This window comes from Mirounga angustirostris, unplaced genomic scaffold, assembly GCF_029215605.1.
Source record: "Mirounga angustirostris isolate CCGP_5_RB_7025 unplaced genomic scaffold, mMirAng1.0.hap1 SCAF_9, whole genome shotgun sequence".
Lineage (NCBI taxonomy): Eukaryota > Metazoa > Chordata > Mammalia > Carnivora > Phocidae > Mirounga > Mirounga angustirostris.
This window is the reverse complement of record NW_026991717.1, coordinates 87,077,597-87,099,022: the sequence shown is the minus strand read 5'-3', so window position 1 is coordinate 87,099,022 and position 21,426 is coordinate 87,077,597. Positions and strand designations below refer to the sequence as shown.

Genomic DNA, 21,426 nt, shown 5'->3' with positions numbered 1-21,426 from the left:
ATTTTCACATGTCCATTCATACTAGCTTAACTTCCTGATTACTAAATAGGATATATGTAAGTGGGCTGGAAAATTTTTAAAAAATTAATCATGCAACAGAGTAAAATCTGCCATCACAGCTAAATATAGTAAACCCATTACAATGATGCCCACATCAACCATTAACATGTATGAACATGCCACGGATACCTACAATATAACAAGAAACATAAAATAGAAAGTTTTCAGGAAAGATTTTGGCATTAAGAGCTACCAGAGATATCAGCTATTAGTCCTTTTTTCAGCTTCCAGTTCTTCAGTGTGCCACCATTATTAAAAAACATACACATACACAAAGTATTTCTTACCCACTTTATCCAAAGACGGCATATTAAAACTTCTGAGTTCTGCTGGCCCAGATAGTCTGCCAGAATTAGAATAAAATCTGTCTTGCCTTTGTGGAGGAAGAGCTGCATCAGGATATGCTTGGCCTAGAAAACAAGTTTGTAGAATATTTTCATTAGTATAAAAATAAATCATGTTTGGGGCGCCTGGGTGGCTCAGTCGTTAGGCGTCTGCCTTCGGCTGCGGGTCATGATCTCAGGGTCCTGGGATCGAGCCCCGCACTGGGCTCCCTACTCAGCAGGAAGCCTGCTTCTCCCTCTCCCACTCCCCCTGCTTGTGTTCCCTCTCTCGCTGTGTCTCTGTCAAATAAATAAATAGAAGCTTTAAAAAATAAATAAGTCACATTTCTTTAAATTTAATATATTGAACATAGACATTTCTCTTGCTTCCTAAAAACTGACCCATATTCTTGGTAGACAATAGTAAATAATTTGAGGAAAACTATTTATTTTCTAAAGGCAACAACTTTTGTAGTAAACACAAGTATAACATGCTACTCTGGATTTGGAATTTTCAATTCAATGAAGGAAGTAAATATATCAACCTATCAAAACCAATATTGAGAAGATAGCTACTAGCAAAGAAAGAAAAAAAGGAGTATGTTGTAAGCATATCAGGAAATTTAGCAGAACAAACAAGGAAAAAAGAAATAGCAGATACAATTCAGAGGTCATCAATGATCAAATTTTCAGTAACTTCAATATTTTGGAATTTAGCACCCCTCCAAAACTTAAGGGGAAAAACTCTCACTCAACAGATGAACAGAAGGTTCACAATGCTCAGATTAAGGACACCTGGACAGACACAAATCCTGGCACAGACTCTGACTCGGGTGCTTCCACAACCACCCTTCGTTGAACCCAGAGGTCACTTATGATGACAAAATTGTCATTCCTGGGTCCTTGTAGAACTCATCATTCTCGAAAAAATATAGGTGGTCTATCTCATCTTTGACAGGTGATGGCAGATTTTGACAGATTAGGTATGCATATGCCCAACTCCAAAAATAAGAGGAAAGTCAAAGGGGGTGAACTATGTGACTCTTTCTTATCCATACAGATATGGAAAAACAGCTGCAAACCACCTTCCATGACCGTCCTAAGCAGTGGTTCATAATGTGAACTCCACACAATGTTGGATAGGTCATTCCTCATCTGACTCAGCCACATGGGACCGTACTGACACACCTCTCCCACACAAAGCCAAGGAAACCACTCAGCATCAACCAGAGTTAATGGAGAGAATTGTATTTAATGAGCTCCCAAGGGCCAAGGGATATGAATCAGGAGAGAAAGATCTGGATGGATAGTCTCAGGCTCATTCCTCCCTCTTTCAGATTCTTAGCAAAAAGCTGTCTCAATGGGTCTGAATTATTAGCCCAATGAAAGAAAAGGCCAATACCAACCACTGAGATCTAAACTAAGTTTTCCCTTTCTACTTCAAACATGGGATTAATTAAACGGCAGAGTTGGGCAAGGTGATAATATGGGGAAGCCTGAAAACTTCCAACTCTTTCTTAATCAAGTCTCAAAATCCCATACTATATCATTATTTTGCTTCTAAAATACATCCACACAGTATCAGCAACCTCAGAAATACAAAATTAAAAAAAAAAATACAAAATTTTGCTACAGGCTTGCTATTTTATAAATCATATACCCATGGTGCTCTCCACTGGCCAAAATAATTTATTCTTCAAGTCTACCAGGGCCTATTATATATATGGCACTACTGATACAAAGTTGGTTTTGATACAGTCCACACTTTTATAGTCTATGGTGACAGAAATAAATACAATGTGACCAATGCCTTAATCAAGAGGTATACAAATTATGAGTGGCGGCCTACTGAATTCTGATTGGAGGAATCAGAAATGGTGGTGTTATGGAGGATGTAAAGCTTGCCCTGAGAGAAAAGGAAGGATGAACAAGTAAACAAGGGTATTCTGGTCAAACTCAGATACACAGACACACGCAATGTAATAAGATAAAGTGATGTGGAAGGCATATGACCAATGAGACTGAAATATAGAAAATAAAGAAAAATGGTTCCTTCCTTGCTTTAATACCTTTGTTTTCTACCACCCTTATAAGAGAAGAAATGATTAAAAAGAAAGAATGGGAGAAGGAAAAGGATCCAGAAAAAAATGAATAAAGGCTGCAAATAAGTATACACAGCATTCTGAGGCAGTTTCATAAACTAAGAATTAGAATAAAATCCAAGATGCCTGGGTTAAACAAAAATGTTGTTTATCTATTTTCATTCCATAATAAAACTTGGACTGTAATAGCTCCCCAAGTACTTCTTTTAATACTGGATTCTATCACATAACAGAAACAAAAGAGAATTATAAAGATGGATAAAGAATTAGAATTTTTTTAGGTTTAATACTGGCTAGTAATCAAGTACAATAAACATCTTCATTCACAACATGATGAAATAGTTTATTCTAATAATTAAGGAATTTAAATGGAATGAAAAAGCAAAACTTCCAGAAAGTAGATGAAAGCAGCATTGATACGGATAGGTTAGGAGTCTGGAAGAGACCAATGGTATAGAGAGAATGTCTAAGAAACAGATGTATGCAAATATGGACATTTAATTTAAGATAAAGTGGTATTTCAAACTGATGAACCAATATATAGTATCAAAATAACTGTCTATTCAATGGGAAAAAAAAAGAACTCCTCACACTAAACACTAAAACAGAAATAAAATATAGATCTAAAAACAAAATTTTAAGTTTTTAGAAGAAAACAGAGTATCATTTTGATCTAGGAACAGGTCTTATACAAAACAAAAATTCCATTAAAAAAAAAACATGGATTAACTTACCTATAACAAAATTTGAAACATATATAACAATAACATACATAATAACAAACCGAGAAAATACCTGCAAAAGACAAGATTAACATCCAAAATATACTAAGAATTCCTATTGGGGCTCCTGGGTAGCATATTCAGTTGAGCATCCGACTCTTGGTTTTGGCTCAGGTCGTGATCTCAGGGTTGTGAGATCAAGCCCCACATCGGGCTCCACATTCAGCGAGGAGTCTGCTTATCCCTCTCCCTCCCCCTCTGCCCCTCATGCCACATTCTCTCTCTCTCTCTTCCTCTAATAAATAAATAAATAAAATCTTAAGATAAAAAAGAATTCCTATTAAGCAAGAAATAAAAGAGGTCAGGCAATTTACAGTAAATAAATACAGATAATACAAATTACCAATAAACATGAAAAGATACTCAAGCTCATTAATCAAAGAACTACATATAAAAATAAGATTAAAATTTTAACTCTTATCACTGGAGATATTCAAAAAAGTTTTACACCAAGTACTGGAGAATTAACTACTCAAATATTTCATGCACAGCCACTCTCTTGAGGACAATGTGGCAGTATCTATTAAACTAAAAAAATATGCTTATCCTATTACTCAGCAATTTCATTTCTTGGACTCATCTCTAAAGAACATGTATGCAAGGGGTGTTAACTACAGCACTGTTAGTAATAGTGAAACACTGGAAATACCCTAAATGCTCATCAAAGGACAGTAGATAAATATATTGTGGTATATTTATATACAGAATTACTATAAAGCAATTGTAATAAACTTTATATTAAAATGGAAAGAACTCAAGAACATAATGCTGATTTAAAAACTTGATAAAAAAGAAAAATAATATATATATATATTTTTTTATTCATATATGGATCTAAGTTTACACACACTGAACTCTTTCCTTTGGGAAAGAAAGCTCCTAACGGCCCCAGGAAAGGAAATAGAATAGACTTCAACTAATATATACATAGTGTGCTATTTTTTCTTTTTTTTTTTTTTAAGATTTTTATTTATTTATTTGCCAGTGAGAGAGAGAGAGGGCGCTCACAGGCAGGGGGAGCAGCAAGCAGAGGGAGAAGCAGACTCCCTGCTGAGCGAGGAGTCCAATTCGAGACTAAATCCCAGGACCCTGAGATCGTAACCTGAGCCAAAGACAGACACTTAACCAACTGAGCCACCCAGGCATCCCTTTTTTTTTTCTTTTTATGTTTTATTTACACATTCTCTCACACACATACACAAACACACACACACAAGCACACCCAAAGCAAGTATTAACATGTAAATTCTGGGATGTAATAGACAAGACTTTACTACATTATCTTTGTTTTTGTTTCTTCTTCTGTAAAATGGGAATAATATTCCTAAGAGTGTTAGAATGATTAATAAAAAGCACTTAACATAATAACTGGCACAATGTAAACACCCCAAAGTAACTGTAGAATGAATTAAATTTTTGTTTATAAATCATATTAAAATATAATACTGACTGGTTTCATTCAAATTTATCTAGATCCTTGCTGAACTGTCTAGTTGTTCTACCAATTGTTCAAAGAGGTGCTGAAGTCTTCAACTATAGCTGCATTTATGTTTCTCCTTGTAGTTCTATCACTTTCTGCTTCACATACTTTGGCTTGCTGTACATACATTTAGGTTAGCTATGTCTTCTTGATCTCTTTTATCATTATTTTCTTTGCTCTTAAGTTTACTTTATCCAATAGTAATAATAGCCACTCTTGCTTTCTTTTGATTAATGTTTGCATAGTGTATCTTTTTCCATCCTTTTACTTTCAACCTATCTTCCTATACTATTATATTTGAATGACTTCTGTAAAAATAGTTGAGTCATGGTTTGTTTTGTAATCCCTTCTGCCAATCTGTTTTTTAACTATTGATATTAGACAATTTACATTTAATGTAATTAATAATGGAATTATTAATAAAAATATTAGGGTTTAAGTCTGCCATTTTTTTGTTTTCTATTTGTTCCCTGTGTTTCTTTTTCTTTTTTATTTTCCCTGCTTTCCTATGGGTTACTTGGACAGTTTTCAGAATTCCATTTTGATTTATCTGATCTATAGTGTTTTTTTTTTAATTTAAATATTTTTATTGGGGAGCTTGGGTGCTCAGTAGGTTAAGCGTCTGCCCTCGGCTTGGGTCATGATCCCAGGGCCCTGGGATGGAGCCCAGCATTGGGCTCCCTGCTCAGCAGGAAGCCTGCTTCTCCCTCTTCCATTCCCCCTGTTTGTGTTCCCTCTCTCACTATATCTCTCTCTGTCAAATAAATAAATAAAATCTTTTAAAAATAAATAAAAATTTTTATTTATTTATTTGAGAGAGACAGAAATAGCGAGAGAGAGCACAAGTGGGAAGGAGGGGGAGAAGCAGACTCCCCACCGAGCAGGGAACCCGATGCGAGACTCAATCCCAGGACCCTGGGATCATGACCTGAGCCAAAGGCAGACGCTTAACCCACTAAGCCACCTAAGTGCCCTGATCTATAGTGTTTTTGAGTATATCTCTTTAAATAGATTTTTTGGTGGCTGTCTAAGCATTACATAATTTATCACAGCTTACTGGTACCAATATTCACCAGTTCAAGTAAATTGTAGTTGGCCTGGTCCAGGAAATCTACCAGTAAGTTCTTAAAAATTGAAAAAGGTGTGTTCATCAATTGAGTTTAGAAAAGACAGCTGTAAATAGTCTTTGGTTTTACTAACATTACATATTATAATATGTTATTTGATCTACCAACTAGATTGAAAATTATCTAGCAAATCTGAAACATTACTACCTGGCTACATTTTATATTACTCGGCTAAACAGCTTACATAAATCACTTAGTTTGTCTCTCTCACTGTATAAAAGGACTGAGGTCCAAAGATGAAGTAAGTTTCAAAAATCACACAAAAAGATAAAAAAGTGAAGACTGGAAACCAGATTTTTTTTTTTTTAACTAATCTCTACATCCAACATGGGTCTTGAACTCACAACCCCAAGATCAAGAGTCACACACACTACCAACTGAGCCAGCCATGTGCTCCATTTTTTTTTTTTAAGGAAAAAAAAACCAGATTTTTTTCATTGCCAGTCTAAATGCTTTTTTACCTAAACCATTCCTGATCTACAATATGTAATCTAAGTTTTAAGTACATAGAAGAATGTTAGATGAACAGATACATGGCACTGCACACTACTCAAATCAATTTTGTGTACAAACTGTACTGAAGCAGAATCAGTCTTATCCTAATGTGGTAGCCAAATCCGTATATTAACCTTTAATAATCATTAATACTTCACACAGAATTTTGAAAGAAAAGATAATTAAAATATGTATTGGTCTGTAAGAAAACTGAAACTGCAGCTAAAAATAATGACAATAAAACATTAATTATAGTAATTGAAGAAAGCAGGTCTACATTTGTTAACAAACCCTCAAAGCAATAAAAATGTCTGGAATAAAATACAAAGGAAAAAGACAAGGTACAGGCTATTTTTTCTGACTATGTAATAAGGCAAGAAAGGTTTTCCCCCCTTCAAAGTATTTAACAGTGAAAAACAAATGATTCCTTAGAATTACAGAATCATTTAAGATTATTTTTCCTTACTCACCTTAAGTCAATAAAAATTTTTTTTTTTTTTTTATAGATTTTGGAGAGGCTACTTCTCTGGTTTCCAGCCTCTCTTTTTTTTTTTTTTTAAGATTTTATTTATTTATTTGACAGAGACAGAGATAGCGAGAGCAGGAACACAAGCAGCGGGAGTGGGAGAGGGAAAGCAGGCTTCCCGCCGAGGAGGGAACCCGATGTGGGACTCGATCCCAGGACCCCGGGATCATGACCTGAGCCAAAGGCAGACACTTAACGACTGAGCCACCCAGGTGCCCAAGTCAATAAAAAATTTTAAAATTTATGCCAAATATCTGATATTTATAAAATATCCTTAACAGGACTAAATTACAGAAAATCTCAGATAACTACAGAATCCAAACCCCTCAGAAATTTAGTTATTTTAGTTGTCATCTTTTAACAAGTGCTTTTTAATGAAAATATTTTAAAACTTAAGAAAAATCTTAAAGACACAATTATTACTAGAAAGCAGGATACTTCATGAATACTGATAATTCAACATAATAGAAAATGGGGGGTGTATCAATTTGGAGTATTGTAATCTGTTTTATGGAAATCCATATTTTAGAGCTGAGAAATAGTGATGGGCAAAATGAAATGCTCAAGATTATACAAAAAGTTAATAGCAATAAGATAAAAACCGAGGGCTCCTCGTTCCTTATACCAATTAGCTAATTTTAATACAAAATAAAAGAACCAACCTGGAAACCTGTTCAGTAACTACTTAGAAGGGATAGAGATATACCAAGGGCAAATGTAGAATATGTTTATAATTTTACTCTGGTGGGAATAGGGCTAATAACTAAGTGTATTTCTCAGCATTACTCCAATTCAAGCTAGAGTCTCCGGGGTCATTTAGCCCCACTCATCCAATAAGGTTTAGTAGTCCCTGAAATCCCTTGCTGTGCCTGTACAATTATCCTATTTCACTGAGATTAGAATTCACACAGGCAACCCCTGTGTTATCCTAAATAGATCAGGTACATTATTTGGAGACACTTTCTATAAAATGGATACATATCTCCCCTATGAAGACATTAATTTAGAAGCTCACAATTTTGAATTTTAAGTTAGACTTAGAAAATAACACAGATACCAGGTTCCATTTCCGGTATGGCAGAGTGAGCTTGTAACAGACTGATTCTCCCACATATAATACCTCCTAACAATTTACAAAAAAAAAAAAAAGTACCTGAAGCATAGCTACTATAGAATAAAGTACAGAGATTCCTCAAAAAATTAAAAGTAGAACTGTCATATAATCTAGCAATTCCACTTCTGGATATTTATCCAGAGGAAACAAAAACACGATCTCATAGAGATATCTGTACCTCCATATTCACTACAGTGTTATTTACAATAGTCAAGATATGGAAACAATCTAAGAGCCATCAATAGATGAATGAATAAAGAAAATGTGCTATAGGGACACCTGGGTGGCAAGGTCAGTTAAGCATCCGCCTTTGGCTCAGGTCATGATCCCCGCGTCCTGGGATCGAGTCCCGCATCGGGCTCCTTGCTCGGCAGGGAGCCTGCTTCTCCCTCTACTGCTCTGCCTGCCGCTCCCCCTGCTTGTGCTCTCTCTCTCGCTCGCTCTCTCTCTCTGACAAATAAATAAATCTTAAAAAAAAAAAAAAGAAAGAAAGAAAATGTGCTATATCCACACATTACAATATTATTCGGCCATTAAAAAAGGAGGAAATCCTGCCATTTCTGATAACATGGATGGACCTTAAGGACATTATACTAAGTTAGGCAGAGAAAGACAAATACTGTACGATCTCACTTATATATATGGAATCTACAAAAACAAAAAACAAACTCTAGAAAAAAGAGATCAGATTTGTAGTGACCAGAGTAGGGAGAGGGAGAACTAAATGAAGATGGTCAAAAGATACAAATTTCCAGTTATAAGATAAATAAGTACTAAGGATATAATGTATGACACGATGACTGTAGCTAACACTGCTGTATGACACAAAGGAAAGTTAAGAGAAATCTTAAGAATTCTCATGACAAGGAAAATACATATATATACACATATTCTTTGGTACTTAGATGACAGATGTTAACTAAACTTACTGTGATAATCATTTCACAATATATATATATAAGGCAAATCATTATGCTGTACACCTTAAACTTATACAGTGATGTTTATAGATTATAGCTCAATAAAACTGGAAAAACATTAAAAATTTAAAAATAGTAAAATAAAATAACTACCTGAAGGCTCTGAAGCATGAACAAAAATAGACAGATTTGGTAAAAGGTTGAGAACTTGGAAGAAGGTACCACTATGTGGTGAGTTTTCCATTTTTTATAGTTTAGCCTGAAGGCAGACCATAGTCAAGCTACAGCACAGAGCAGTCAAAGCCCATAGAAATTGTGGCTTGAAAAACCAAAGGACAGAGCCCAGGAGAGCCAAAGAAGTGAGCCTAAGAATCTGAGATTTTTGCCCAACTCAATAGCTGACCCCTGAACCACAAATGTGTGAAGTAAGCTTAAGGCATTTTCAGCTAAGGCAAAAAACTGAACAATATTTGGACTGCTGTCTATTGAGGAAAAAAATCTAACTTTGAGTTCCTCAAAGAAATACAGTAAAATCTAGAATCCCCATTATGTCTAGGATACAATCCAAATTACTCTGTATAACAAGAAAAGGTGACCCAATTTGAAGGGAAAAGACAATCAAAAGAGGCCATCCTCAAAATGACCCTAATATTAGAATGATCATACAAGGTCTTGGAGCACCTGCGTGGCTCAGTCAGTTAAGCATCCGACTCTTGATTCCGGCTCAGATCATGACCTCAAGGTTGTGAGGCCAAGCCCCGTCAGACCCTGCACTCAGCCAGGAGTGTGCTTGGGATTCTCTCTCTCTCATTCTCCCTCTGCTCCCCCCAACCCCATGCTCGTGGACTTTCTAATAAATAAATAAATCTTTAAAAAAAAAAAGAGGGTCAGGGGATTAACATAAGAATAAAAAAATTAAAAAAAAAAAAAAAAAAAAAAAAAGAGGGGCACCTGGGTGGCTCAGTTGGTTAAGCGACTGCCTTCAGCTCAGGTCATGATCCTGGAGTCCCGGGATCAAGTCCTGCATCAGGCTCCCTGCTCAGTGGGGAGTCTGCTTCTCCCTCTGACCCTCCCCCCATCATGTGCGCTCTCTCTCTCTCAAATAAATAAATCTTTAAAAAAATAAAATTAAAAATTAAAAATTAAAAAATTAAAAAAAAAAAGATCAATCAAGGTCCTTAAAGCAGCTATTAAAAAACTATACTCAGGGGGTGCCTGGGTGGCTCAGTTGTTGGGCGTCTGCCTTCAGCTCGGGTCATGATCTCAGGGTCCTGGGATGGAGCCCTGCATCGGGCTCCCTGCTCGGCGGGAGGCCTGCTTTCTCCCTCTCCCACTCCCACTCCCCCTGCTTGTAGTCCCTCTCTCGCTGTGTCTCTCTCTGTCAAATAAATAAAATCTTTAAAAAAAAAAAAAAAAAAACTATACTCAGGGGCGCCTGGGTGGCTCACTCAGTTAAACGTCCGACTCTTGGTTTCCACTCAGGTTATGATCTTGGGGTCCTGGGATCGAGCCCTGAGTTAGGCTCCCTGCTCGGTGTGGAGATGGCTTGGGATTCTCTCTCTCCTTCTCCTCTGCCCCTCCCCCACTCATGCATGGTCTCTCTCACTCTAAAAATAAATAAATATTTTTTAAAAAAACTATGCTCAATGAGATTTAGAAAATGCTTATAATGAATAAAAAGAAATCTCAGGAGAGATGGCAAAAGTATAAAAAAATGAAAATTCTAGAACTGAAAAATATAGTATCTAAAATAAAACTTTTACTGAATGGGCTTAATATTAATAGCAGAATGGAGATGACAGAGGGAAGAGTCAGTAAACTTAAAGAAAGATCAACAGAAATTATTCAACCAAAAGAATAAAAAAAATTGGAAACAAAATGAAAAGATTCAGCGATCTATGAAACAATTTCAAAAGGTCTAAAATTATAGGTTTCAGGCAATTTTTAAAGAACATGTAAAATATTTTCTAATTTTATGAATGGACAATAACAAAGTCATTACTGTCTGAGTTCTAGTCTCTGCTATTTGCCTAGCTGTTTTAACCTAAGACTGTCAGCTAATCTCTTTGAGGACTCAGTGTTCTTTCTGAATAATAAGGGAAATGAATAGATTAGTGGAGTTTGGGGGGAGGTTTAGATTAGTGGTTTTTAGATGTAGCTGCTCCTCAGAACCTCCAAGGGAGTTTTTTTAGAAATACAGGCTTTACTCCAAAATTCACATTCAGAAGGCCTGATCTGAGGTGAGACCCAGATGTATCTGCATTTTCCTTGAAGTTTCCTAAGTTATTTCTGAAGATGAGCCAACTTTGAGCCACTACACTAGATTTTCCTGAAGAGCTATGCAGTGCATGTGACAGGGACTCTTGGTACTAATAGCTTGTAAATTCTCAAAGTTCTGTATGTAGAGATATGATATCCACCAAAATCTTGTAACCAAGTCCTTTGAGAAAGGAGCTGTGGTTTATTATCTTTATTTTTATCACAGCAAAACTTTTTAATGAATATTAAAGGTATGAAAGAAGATGTTCTATGCTATTCCCTAAAAGATTCTTAAGTATGTACGTCACAGCAAATAGATTTCCAAATATAAAAAAAATTCTCAGCTTTGTCAGAATCATTTGGGTAGTCATTCATTCAACAAATATTTGCTGAGGGGCGCCTGGGTGGCTCAGTTGGTTGAGCGACTGCCTTCGGCTCAGGTCATGATCCCAGGGTCCTGGGATCGAGTCCCGCATCGGGCTCCCTGCTCGGCAGGGAGTCTGCTTCTCCCTCTGACCCTCCCCCCTCTCATGCTCTATCTCATTCTCTCTCTCAAATAAATAAATAAAAAATCTTTAAAAAAAAACACCAACAACAACAAATATTTGCTGAGCAAATACTACATGCCTAGCATTGTGTTAGGTGCTGAGGCTATAGCAGTGAACAAAGTGACACAACTCTCTGTCTTCATGAAGCTGATATTTAGTGATAGCAAACAAAGCAAAACCACAGTATAGGCAGCCACCATATCTTAGAACATACACACACTACTACAGCAAGAGCTGATTCTTGGAATTAAAGTTCTTTTACTATAATATTCTTACTCTCTCCAACTCCTCAGGAAGGAATCGGAAATATTTTTTTTTAAATGTAACTAATGTATACAAAGCAGGCATAGCTCACTTCACATAACAGTGTCCCTGAAACACTATGCCTAAATAAAGTTTAGCAAACCAAATAATTTTAAATATATTTCTTGGGAAAGTAAGAGCTATTAGGAAAATAGCAGTTATCGCCTTCCTTTGGGATATTCTGCTATGACTCTTCTGGTAAATATATTTATTTTAGCCGTTAATCTAAGACATTTTGTTCAATGAGAAAAGACAATCTCAAGAAGGTGAACAGTATAATTGCAGAGAAGTGAAGGAATTTTTTTTTTTAAAGATTTTTTTATTTATTTATCTGAGAGAGAATGGGAGACAGAAAGCATGAGAGGGGGAGGATCAGAGGGAGAAGCAGACTCCCCGCCGAGCAGGGAGCCCGATGCGGGACTCGATCCCGGGACTCCAGGATCATGACCTGAGCCGAAGGCAGTTGCTTAACCAACTGAGCCACCCAGGCGCCCCGAAGTGAAGGAATTTTTATATTTATGTTTATGAACATATGCTCAAAAACAAAACAAAACAAACCCAAAAAGTACAACATGCACCTTTTAAAAGATATAAAATTAAATTCTTAGAAAGGTATGCTAAGATGATGATGGAGATTTTTTCACTTTCCTAATTACACATTTCTCCATTGTTTAGGGTTTTTTTTTTTAAGATTTATTTATTTATTTGAGAGAGAGAGAGAGTGGGGAGAAGGAGCAGACGGAAAGGGGGGGAGAATCGTAAGCAGACTTTGTGCTGAGCGCAGAGCCTGATGCAGGGCTCAATCCCACAACCCTGAGATCACGACCTAAGCCCAAACCAAGAATCTGATGCTTAACTGACTGCACCACCCAGGCGCCCACAATTGTTTGGATTTTCCAAAATAAACATGTATTACTTCTATGAGCAACAAAAATAATAAAGATATTCCATGGGAGGGTTTGAGGGGAGCAAAGCAGATTTCTGTAACATGAACAATTACCCCTAATTTTTATGTTTGGAGATTTATGTTACTGTTGTTTTCTAATATACATCATGGTTTTTCTTAAGACAGGACATACATGTATTCCTCTTTTCTTCCATTCCTCTATGTTGCACAGACTGGTTGCCTTTCAAATATAAATAATTATATTCTTTCCATACCTGATGGAGGGATCATCATCCTACGATCCTGTTCCCATGGAGGTGAAAGGGACCCAGTGTCAGAAAGTGCTCTATGAGCATCAGCTAACCTATCACAGCTTGATTCTCCTCTTTCATTGGTATTCTGATGGTCCAGAGGATTCCCTGGGCCTCTTGAACCTAATTAAAGAAAAAAATACAATTCTGTTTTACCTAAAAAAGTATTATAAGACCTATCATCAAATGAAATCCAGGTAGCTTTTAAAAAGTGAGAACAATCAGATTTCAACAAAGTTTCCCTAAGACACATTAGACTACAATTCTATCCTACCAAAGCCTAGGACAAAGTCTAGGACAATGAGGAAATAATAGTTTTGCCATGTATATAAACAAACAACTGCCCATTAAAGTCATTTATAAATGTTATAACCATCATCATTTATACATAAAATCAGTAGCTAAACTGTGAATTACACATACTAAGTCTGAAAAACAGGAGTATAAAGTAAATTGCAAAGTAAAGATTTCTATATCAGATGGAATAATTATAAAATGAGGTTTTTGTTGCTTACACTAATATGCCAATAGTCAAAGAGAGCATGATTCTTTTAAAACAGTCATCTTAGGCGCTATACACCTATTTCACTAATTCTACAACTACTCACAGTATTTTTTAGAACAACTCTTTTAGAAATATACTCAGATTAACTTAAGAGCCACTCAAGAAACTACATCTCAATGTTGAAACAGGACTCTACTTCTGTCCAAAAATAATTTTAACCAGTCTGATTACAAACTTTATACCCACCAGATAAATGTGGCTTTAAAGGGCTTTTAGCAATTTCTGAATATCAAATTCACCTTCAAAAAGAGCTCACAATTCTGAAGGCAAGTCTAAAACAAGAGTTTTAAAAACAACAGCACTGTTGGGATAAACACTTTGAACAAGGTAACATTCACATGGATAAGGAAATCAGCATGCTTGCATTTATAAAAGAAGATAATCATTATAAAGTTCCCTTCTTATGATCACAAAAAGGACAGTACCTCAATTAATAACATATTCAATTAAAATGGAAAAAGTAAATACAAAATTTTTTAAAAATTAAATAACAAAATATGTTAATACTTCATTTATCTGTCACTGAAGGGAGAATAAGGTCTTCTCAAAATTATATTGCCCAGAAAACAAAAGCTTTTTCCTTTCAAGGAATAACTTTTAATTTAAAAAAAAAAAAAAAAAAAACCTTTTTAATAGAAATCTTCCCAAAATGTTTCCCACATTTCAGTATACCTCTAACAGACTAAAACCAATTTAATGTTTTCTTGGTAACTTGCTCAAATCAGTGTAAGAATCCTTTTATATATATAATAAATATATATATATTATATATATAAATATACAGTGATCTTTTAAAAATTTTTCTATCTACTCCCTTTGTACAGTCAGGAGGTAAACTGACTTTTATATTCAGAAGGTCAACTATCTCTTTTCCTTATAGTTGTATATTCTATTAATTTCCCCCAATCTTTCCTTCTAGCTTGTTCATCCTTCTAAATAAGTTCATTAGAAGAAAAAGGCTGGGAAAGCAGAAAATTAAATTGGTAAAAAATGTGCCGAGAGTCAATTAGGCTGAGTTCATCTAGAGTGAAGCACAGATCTTTAAAGGAGACGAAGGCCTTCTCTTGATTGCTTCCTTTCAGAGAACCAAAGCACAGGCCAACTGACTACCAGGTGAAAAATTACAAACTTGAAAATGCTAAATGTTAAAATTTTCATTCAGACCAAAAGTTACATGAAATTTACTCTAAAAAGAAATTATTTTCCTTATACTCCATCTTATTTGAACATATATCTCACCCAAACTTTCAAATTTAAAAAGATAATAAAAGGAAAGAAAAGGGCACTCATCATGCTTCTTTGGTAGGTCACAGGAACTTTTACTTCAAAGCAACTCTTTTAAGACCTACTGATAACTTACCTAAAACTTCTGTAGCTTTTCTAACAAACAGCAAAACACCCTTGCAAATATTCTAAACACATCATTTCTTGAAAGTAATTAAAGGAAAGTAATTTAAATAGGAGAGGAGAAATCAAAGGTAATTTTTACTCTTATTCCAAATATTCAATTGACTACAAGCAATCCTTGACTTATGTTACTCAACTTTCAGTGATTCACATTTGCAGTTTAGCCAATTATACCTTTATTTCTAGGGCACTATTTTTCAGACTGCTGGCTGCAACCCATCATGGTGCATGAAATTAATTTACTCTTAATCAGCAATTTTTTTTATTGAAATGGAATAGAAATGAATAGAAAATAGCAGAAAGCATCAAAAATAGTAAGGGTAGTACTATTTCATATAAATAGTTTCTATTACATTTATGTTGGTGTATAATAGGACATGATATAAAATATATTTCTTACTGGGATCAAGGTGAAAAATCAGGGGGAAAATGAATTTCAGGGCACTTATAGCACACATGTGAATTTCAAAATTAGTCCCCTTCCTAAAGTGCTCAAGGCAAAGCTCGCCCAGGGCTTCAAGTGTCAGTCTGCAACTCACTCTTTCCCTAGGAGTTTTCAGTTCAAAGCCAACACAAGCAAAGATATCTGAAATGTCTCCAGGCTGTGGGTCCAATCAGCAGTGGGACTGGGAAGTAGGAGAGATCAGCGCTAAGTATACCAAACTGAGAATAAGGAAAGAATATGTAAATAGGAAATGGGCAAAGGGAGAATATCCCATAACCATAAAGTAGAAAATTCATTTTCTTATTCTTTGAAGGTAATCCCAAAGAAATAGCTCCAAAGAAAGAGCTCCAAAAATATTTAAAATAATGGCACTTCAACAAGGAAGTACAGCCTCTGTGAGAGACTATTTTGATAAGTAGTATCCATTTCAATATATGAGCTTTGATAAGTTGGGTTTAGTTTGGTGTTTTGATTTAGTCTCATTACTTTCTCTTCCTATCTTAGATTCAATATGCTAAAATCACTAATAAAAGGGGGGGAATGGGATCACAACACTAATGAAGAATACTATCAGCTCTTATACAATACACACTTAGGGCTAAAAACCTAAGACTTTTCATTTGGGAATAAACAGTGCTCTCTATATCTTTGCATTTTGCCACAATTCAAGGGAAAATTTTAAAGCAACTTGACGAAGTGAACAAAGTATGGTAAAAGATCAAATGAGGAAAACTCCAGGTACATAGGTAACACCAGGGTTAGTGCTGATGAAGTAAATGCACAAAGACCAAGAGCTAATGCACAGGCTTGAAATAGCTGCTGAAATTCTCAAAAATCCATACAGGGTAACAAAGCAGACAATCCTGAGTCAGTTTCTCCAAGTATTAATAAATCATTTAGGTCTCCTTTAAGGCTCTCATCAAAACTGCCTACAAGATAGTACTTCTGAATTACTCTAAAAAAAAGGTTCTTTCTTTCACTTTCTGATTTTCTACAATAAAAAGATCATGAAGTAAAAAAAGATTTTGGAAATTCTCCATTTTAATAATGTTTCATTAAAATACAATTTTTTAAATTTTTTTTAAAGATTTTATTTATTTGAGAGACAGAAAGGGACAGAGAGAGAGAGAGCACATGAGAGGGCAGAGGGTCAGAGGGAGAAGCAGACTCCCCGCTGAGCAGGGAACCTGATGCGGACTCGATCCCGGGACTCCAGGATCATGACCTGAGCCGAAAGCAGTTGCTTAACCAACTGAGCCACCCAGGCGCCCTAAAATACAATTTTATGCTAGGTTAGATTGTTATTGTATTTTATGCATTCTTTATATAGTGCTGTATTATGTAGTATAATATATAGTTTTTAAGAAGTCAAAATGATTTAAAGAGATATACATCAAGTGCTTGATCAAAATGTAACCTATTATAATCCTATTTCTAAAAGTATATTAAAATTAAATATCACAGAGCTCCTTTTCCAAACAAAAGCAACCCATAATAAGTGCAAGGAATGCCTGTATCCAAAGGTTTATTTTAAAGATCATTTTAAAGATAAGTTGAGATGAAAATATAAAATAAGGAAGAAATCTAGAGTAATAAAGATGTTTAAACAATATACCTCTTCCTCCTCCCCCTGGAAGCAAAGGTGAGAGTCTGAGTGGACCCTCCAACAAAGTTGGAGGGGAGAGAAAAGCTCTCGTTTCGGATGAAGGTCGACCCAATGGTGAGGGACCATATGGGGAATGCTCTGGAATAATTAAAACAGCATGTTTAAATTCATAGTTTCAATTAGCTACACTATAGATTAGAATTCCATTTCAACAATTTCCATCAGGTCACCCTATTGCCAATTTAAGTTTAATCCACATCCTGAATACTAACTATGCCTTGGGTTTTGCTAATATGGGATAGAATTAAATATGGAACCCTGTGTTTTTAAAGTCTGTCTACCAAATGGATACTGCAGTCAATAAAAACATTATCCTCTTGGTAACTAACACACTTAAATAACCATACAATATTAATAAGCAAAGGATAATGGTGATATTTTAGAGGTATAAAAGGATTTGGGGGCTATGAAGTTTGTTTGGTTTTGCTTTTAATGGCAGTATGCTTCCAGATAGTTCAGCTGGTGAGGGTTGTAATATAAAAGGGCTCGGTTTAAATTAGAGCCAGATAGTCTGTGTTGGGCCATGAATTATTTGAGTAAAGCTCAGATTTTGAAAAGTAGAAGTGCAAAATCCTCTGAAGCATCAGAAACTACTTTTGATTCATTCCCACTGAAAATTCAGATTGCATTTATTCAGCAAATAAATCACTTTATAAACCATATAACCAAGAGCCCTATCATTTTACAAACCTCACCACTCCCAAGTAATGATTATGCTTCCAAAGATCAAAAATCAACAACATTAAAAAACAAGCTTAAGTACCACCAAAATAATACTTTTAAACATGTTAAATTTTATTATGTAGCTTATATAATAGTCAAATGCAGTTACAACAAAAGATCAAAGCATTATTTAATCTTTCTGAAACTTCTGCATTAGGTTCAGAAGAGAATTCCTTCTGTATAATTCCCACCACTCCAAACTTTATTACTATTTGAAATTAATAATAATCTATTTTGTTAAATGTAAAAATATCTTCATTTTAATGAAATTAGACTCTCAAAAGTGATTTTTATTCCTTCAAAGCAGTTATTAAAATGGGATTCCACCTTTATAAAGATAGTTTTTTCACTGCCTTAGATGCTTAATTCCAATTCAACCAAAAATTATTTTGAAAAATTTAAACTATTTGGAACAGAATGAGATCATTAAAAATGCTAACTCATTAATGAGTGGACAAGAATATTAAATACATCTTCCAAAGAACAGGTCCTCTCTTGGAGGTAATTAAAGCAATGAAAGCTCAGATTATTAATGTTTTCCCACCTTAATTGATACTTTTAAATAATTAAAAACAACTGTTATAATTCTTGTTTTTATATTTCAAGCAAATTCCAAAGAATAGTGGATATGTAAACAGTCACTGAGAAATGGAGGCAGCAATTATTTACATTTTTGCTAGGGAAACAAAACTCAGAAACTTGGGAGATTATGATAGAATTCAGATTAGAATCCTGGCTCCAAAATCTAAAATATTTATAAAATAATAGTATTAATTTACACTAATACAAAAGGTATGTGCAATATATACATATGTATATATGTATTTTAAAGGAGGGTTTAAAAAAAAAGACTACCTCTGCCAAATGCTGTATTTGGAACATCAAGTGCATAAGGATCTTTTTCTAAAAGTTCAAATTTAAACTCTGTTTCAGTTAATCTGCAAATAAAGAACAAACATCTCTAAGTTACTCATCCAAGAAAAGCACCCACATTTCAAGAAAAATGCCACTACCAAGTATAAGGTACTCTTCACTACCTCAATATCTACATAGAAGAAACAGATCTTTAAAATTATTCTTATGAGTAATATATATAATCGTCAAATAACTATATTGTACTCCTGAAACTAATAGAACACTGTGTGTTAACTAGACTGGAATTAAAATTAAAAAAGAAACCAATAAACAAACATTCTGACCAAAATACCTTTCTATTGTTCTGTTTTCAAAACTAAACTACAGTGAATACTATTATCACAGAACCCAAATTTTAGAAATAGCAGGGCCTTCCAAGGTCAACCAGTTCAAATCTATCACTTTATAACCAAAGAAACAGGCTAAAAATTTACATGATTTATTCAGAATGAAAGTGCAAGGATTAAACACAGGGCTCCTAGCTCTGAGTCATGTCTGCTTTCCATTTAATGTTACCCACGATTCCAATCATAACATGAAGAATTCAGTGAACTCATCCTACTATTTTACTCCTAAACCTTTTATCTGAAAAATGTGACATTTTAAAAGAAATCTTATTTCTAGTTTTTGATCATCGGATCTGAAATAAAACATAATAAAACATTTAATCATGGAGTTTTCATTTCAGAGTAGAAAAGACCAGCAAAAAGACTAAACTAATATTGGATAATGTTAATAGTACATTCTGGCAAGAAATTTTAACACCTGGGAAGACTATTATAATCCTCCTAGAAAAGTATTTACTCTTCCTTTTGATTATACATTGTAAACTTTTATTCTCCCTTTCATTTTATTATTGTAAGGCACTGTCATCCAATACAAGAAAACCAGAGAATGAGAGAAACAATAAACATTTATTCTACCCATTCATCTACTAAAAGATGCCATTACTCTGAGAATTACTACATCAGAGATTTGTCCTTTCTCTTTCCATCCTTTGTAATCACCTTCTTCCTATTCTGGTTTAAAAAAAAATTTCTTTTTAAGTTATGCTTTTTACAGAAAAACATGTGAACAGTTTACCTCTGTTAAAATAACTTCTCTAAGACAAGTGTTTCAAACAAAAAAAAATCTAGTAACTCATAGTAAAACTAATAAATATTTCACCACCAGATATGCTGGATCCATGCAAGTTTTATTTATCCCTATAAAAGTACTACATAATAAATAACAATTAAAAATAAAGTAATAACTAAAGCTTTAAAGTGTTCCCACAAAGAAACTTACTTTTGTCTATTGTGAGCATTTTCTTTCCTCAAATCATTAAGATTTCTTTCAGCAGTCCGAGCTGCCAACTTAAAGAAAATAATACATTTTTTATCTTTTTTTGAAAATACATTTTAAAAATAACACATACAAACGTAAAATGAGAGATAAGTATTCATAAATATCACAATCACTTAAGTATCCATTTCAGAAACTCATCGTAAAATTTTTTTAATTTAGGGAATTGTTTAAAAGGGTATGAGTTTCCTATAACCAGAAGACATGAGTCTCAAGGCTGGAGTCTGATCACATACTTGCCAATGAATGCTGTCATCTAGATGTGAAGTCAAGGATTAGCACTATTTCCTGCTGTCAATATCCAAGTAACATGACAAAAGCAATGTAAGAGGACCCAAGCTTAGGGTGATGGGAATGGAGACTCAGAATCATTAGGCATGGGTACACTGGCTATAATATCATAGACAGCCGTCTCTGGAGAGAAATCACTATTTGCAATGAAACCATAAAGGTCTATAACAGTTTCACAGCATGCCCATATAGGCTATTTTTTAAAATGGCTGAATATAATCAAAGCATGCAGCATGTCTGTTAAGTGAACAGCACTGTTAAAATCAATTCCTATAGTCTTTTACATTTGTTTAGTGAAATTTTTATTTAATAAAATGTTAGAAAATCACAAAATAAACTTACACTTATAAAAAATACCAAGAACATATAATATTCCTAAGTAGTTTGTGGGCAAAGGTTAAACGTGTATGGAATACTGCATGTTTCCCAGTCATTCAGTGAACTTTCCAGTTAAGTAGCAGTGTCTGGAACATCAGACCTGGCCAAACTAATGCAATCCACTTGGGCAAATGTATTTATCATACAAAGGTAGGCAACTTCACTCAGTCTATAATCACAACTTTTTACAAGTAAAAAGAACTATCAAATGTATTCACTTAAAATTATGAACTACACATTAAAACTGACATTAACTGGCCAAAGAATAAAGTATGTTAAATATTCACACACACATACACAAAAAAAACATAGCTTAACCATATTTTAGCATTCATTATGAAAAAGACTCCACGTATAAATCATTTTCTAACATAACCATATAATCAATTTTATACTAAAAAAAAGAATATTACACCATAACAATTTTAGTTAATAAAATACCAATTCATTTAATAA

The 21,426-nt window shown here is 34.4% G+C and overlaps 1 protein-coding gene across 13 annotated transcripts in view; it reads right to left on the bottom strand.

Annotated features, from left to right (window-relative positions):
• MIA2 (MIA SH3 domain ER export factor 2) overlaps positions 1–21,426 on the bottom strand; it is a 109,394-nt gene that overhangs the window by 5,595 nt on the left and 82,373 nt on the right. For 8 of the 13 annotated variants that reach the window (XM_054513689.1, XM_064570971.1, XM_064570972.1 and 5 more), the window contains 5 exons: positions 20,245–20,312; positions 18,898–18,980; positions 17,269–17,397; positions 13,201–13,359; positions 348–470 (listed from right to left, as the gene is read on the bottom strand). In XM_054513689.1, coding sequence (XP_054369664.1) covers positions 348–470; positions 13,201–13,359; positions 17,269–17,397; positions 18,898–18,980; positions 20,245–20,312 — 562 coding nt within the window. Of the gene's footprint in view, positions 1–347; positions 471–13,200; positions 13,360–17,268; positions 17,398–18,897; positions 18,981–20,244; positions 20,313–21,426 lie in introns of those variants that run through there. The other 5 variants (XM_045900753.3, XM_045900759.3, XM_045900758.3 and 2 more) reach the window with 3 other exon arrangements.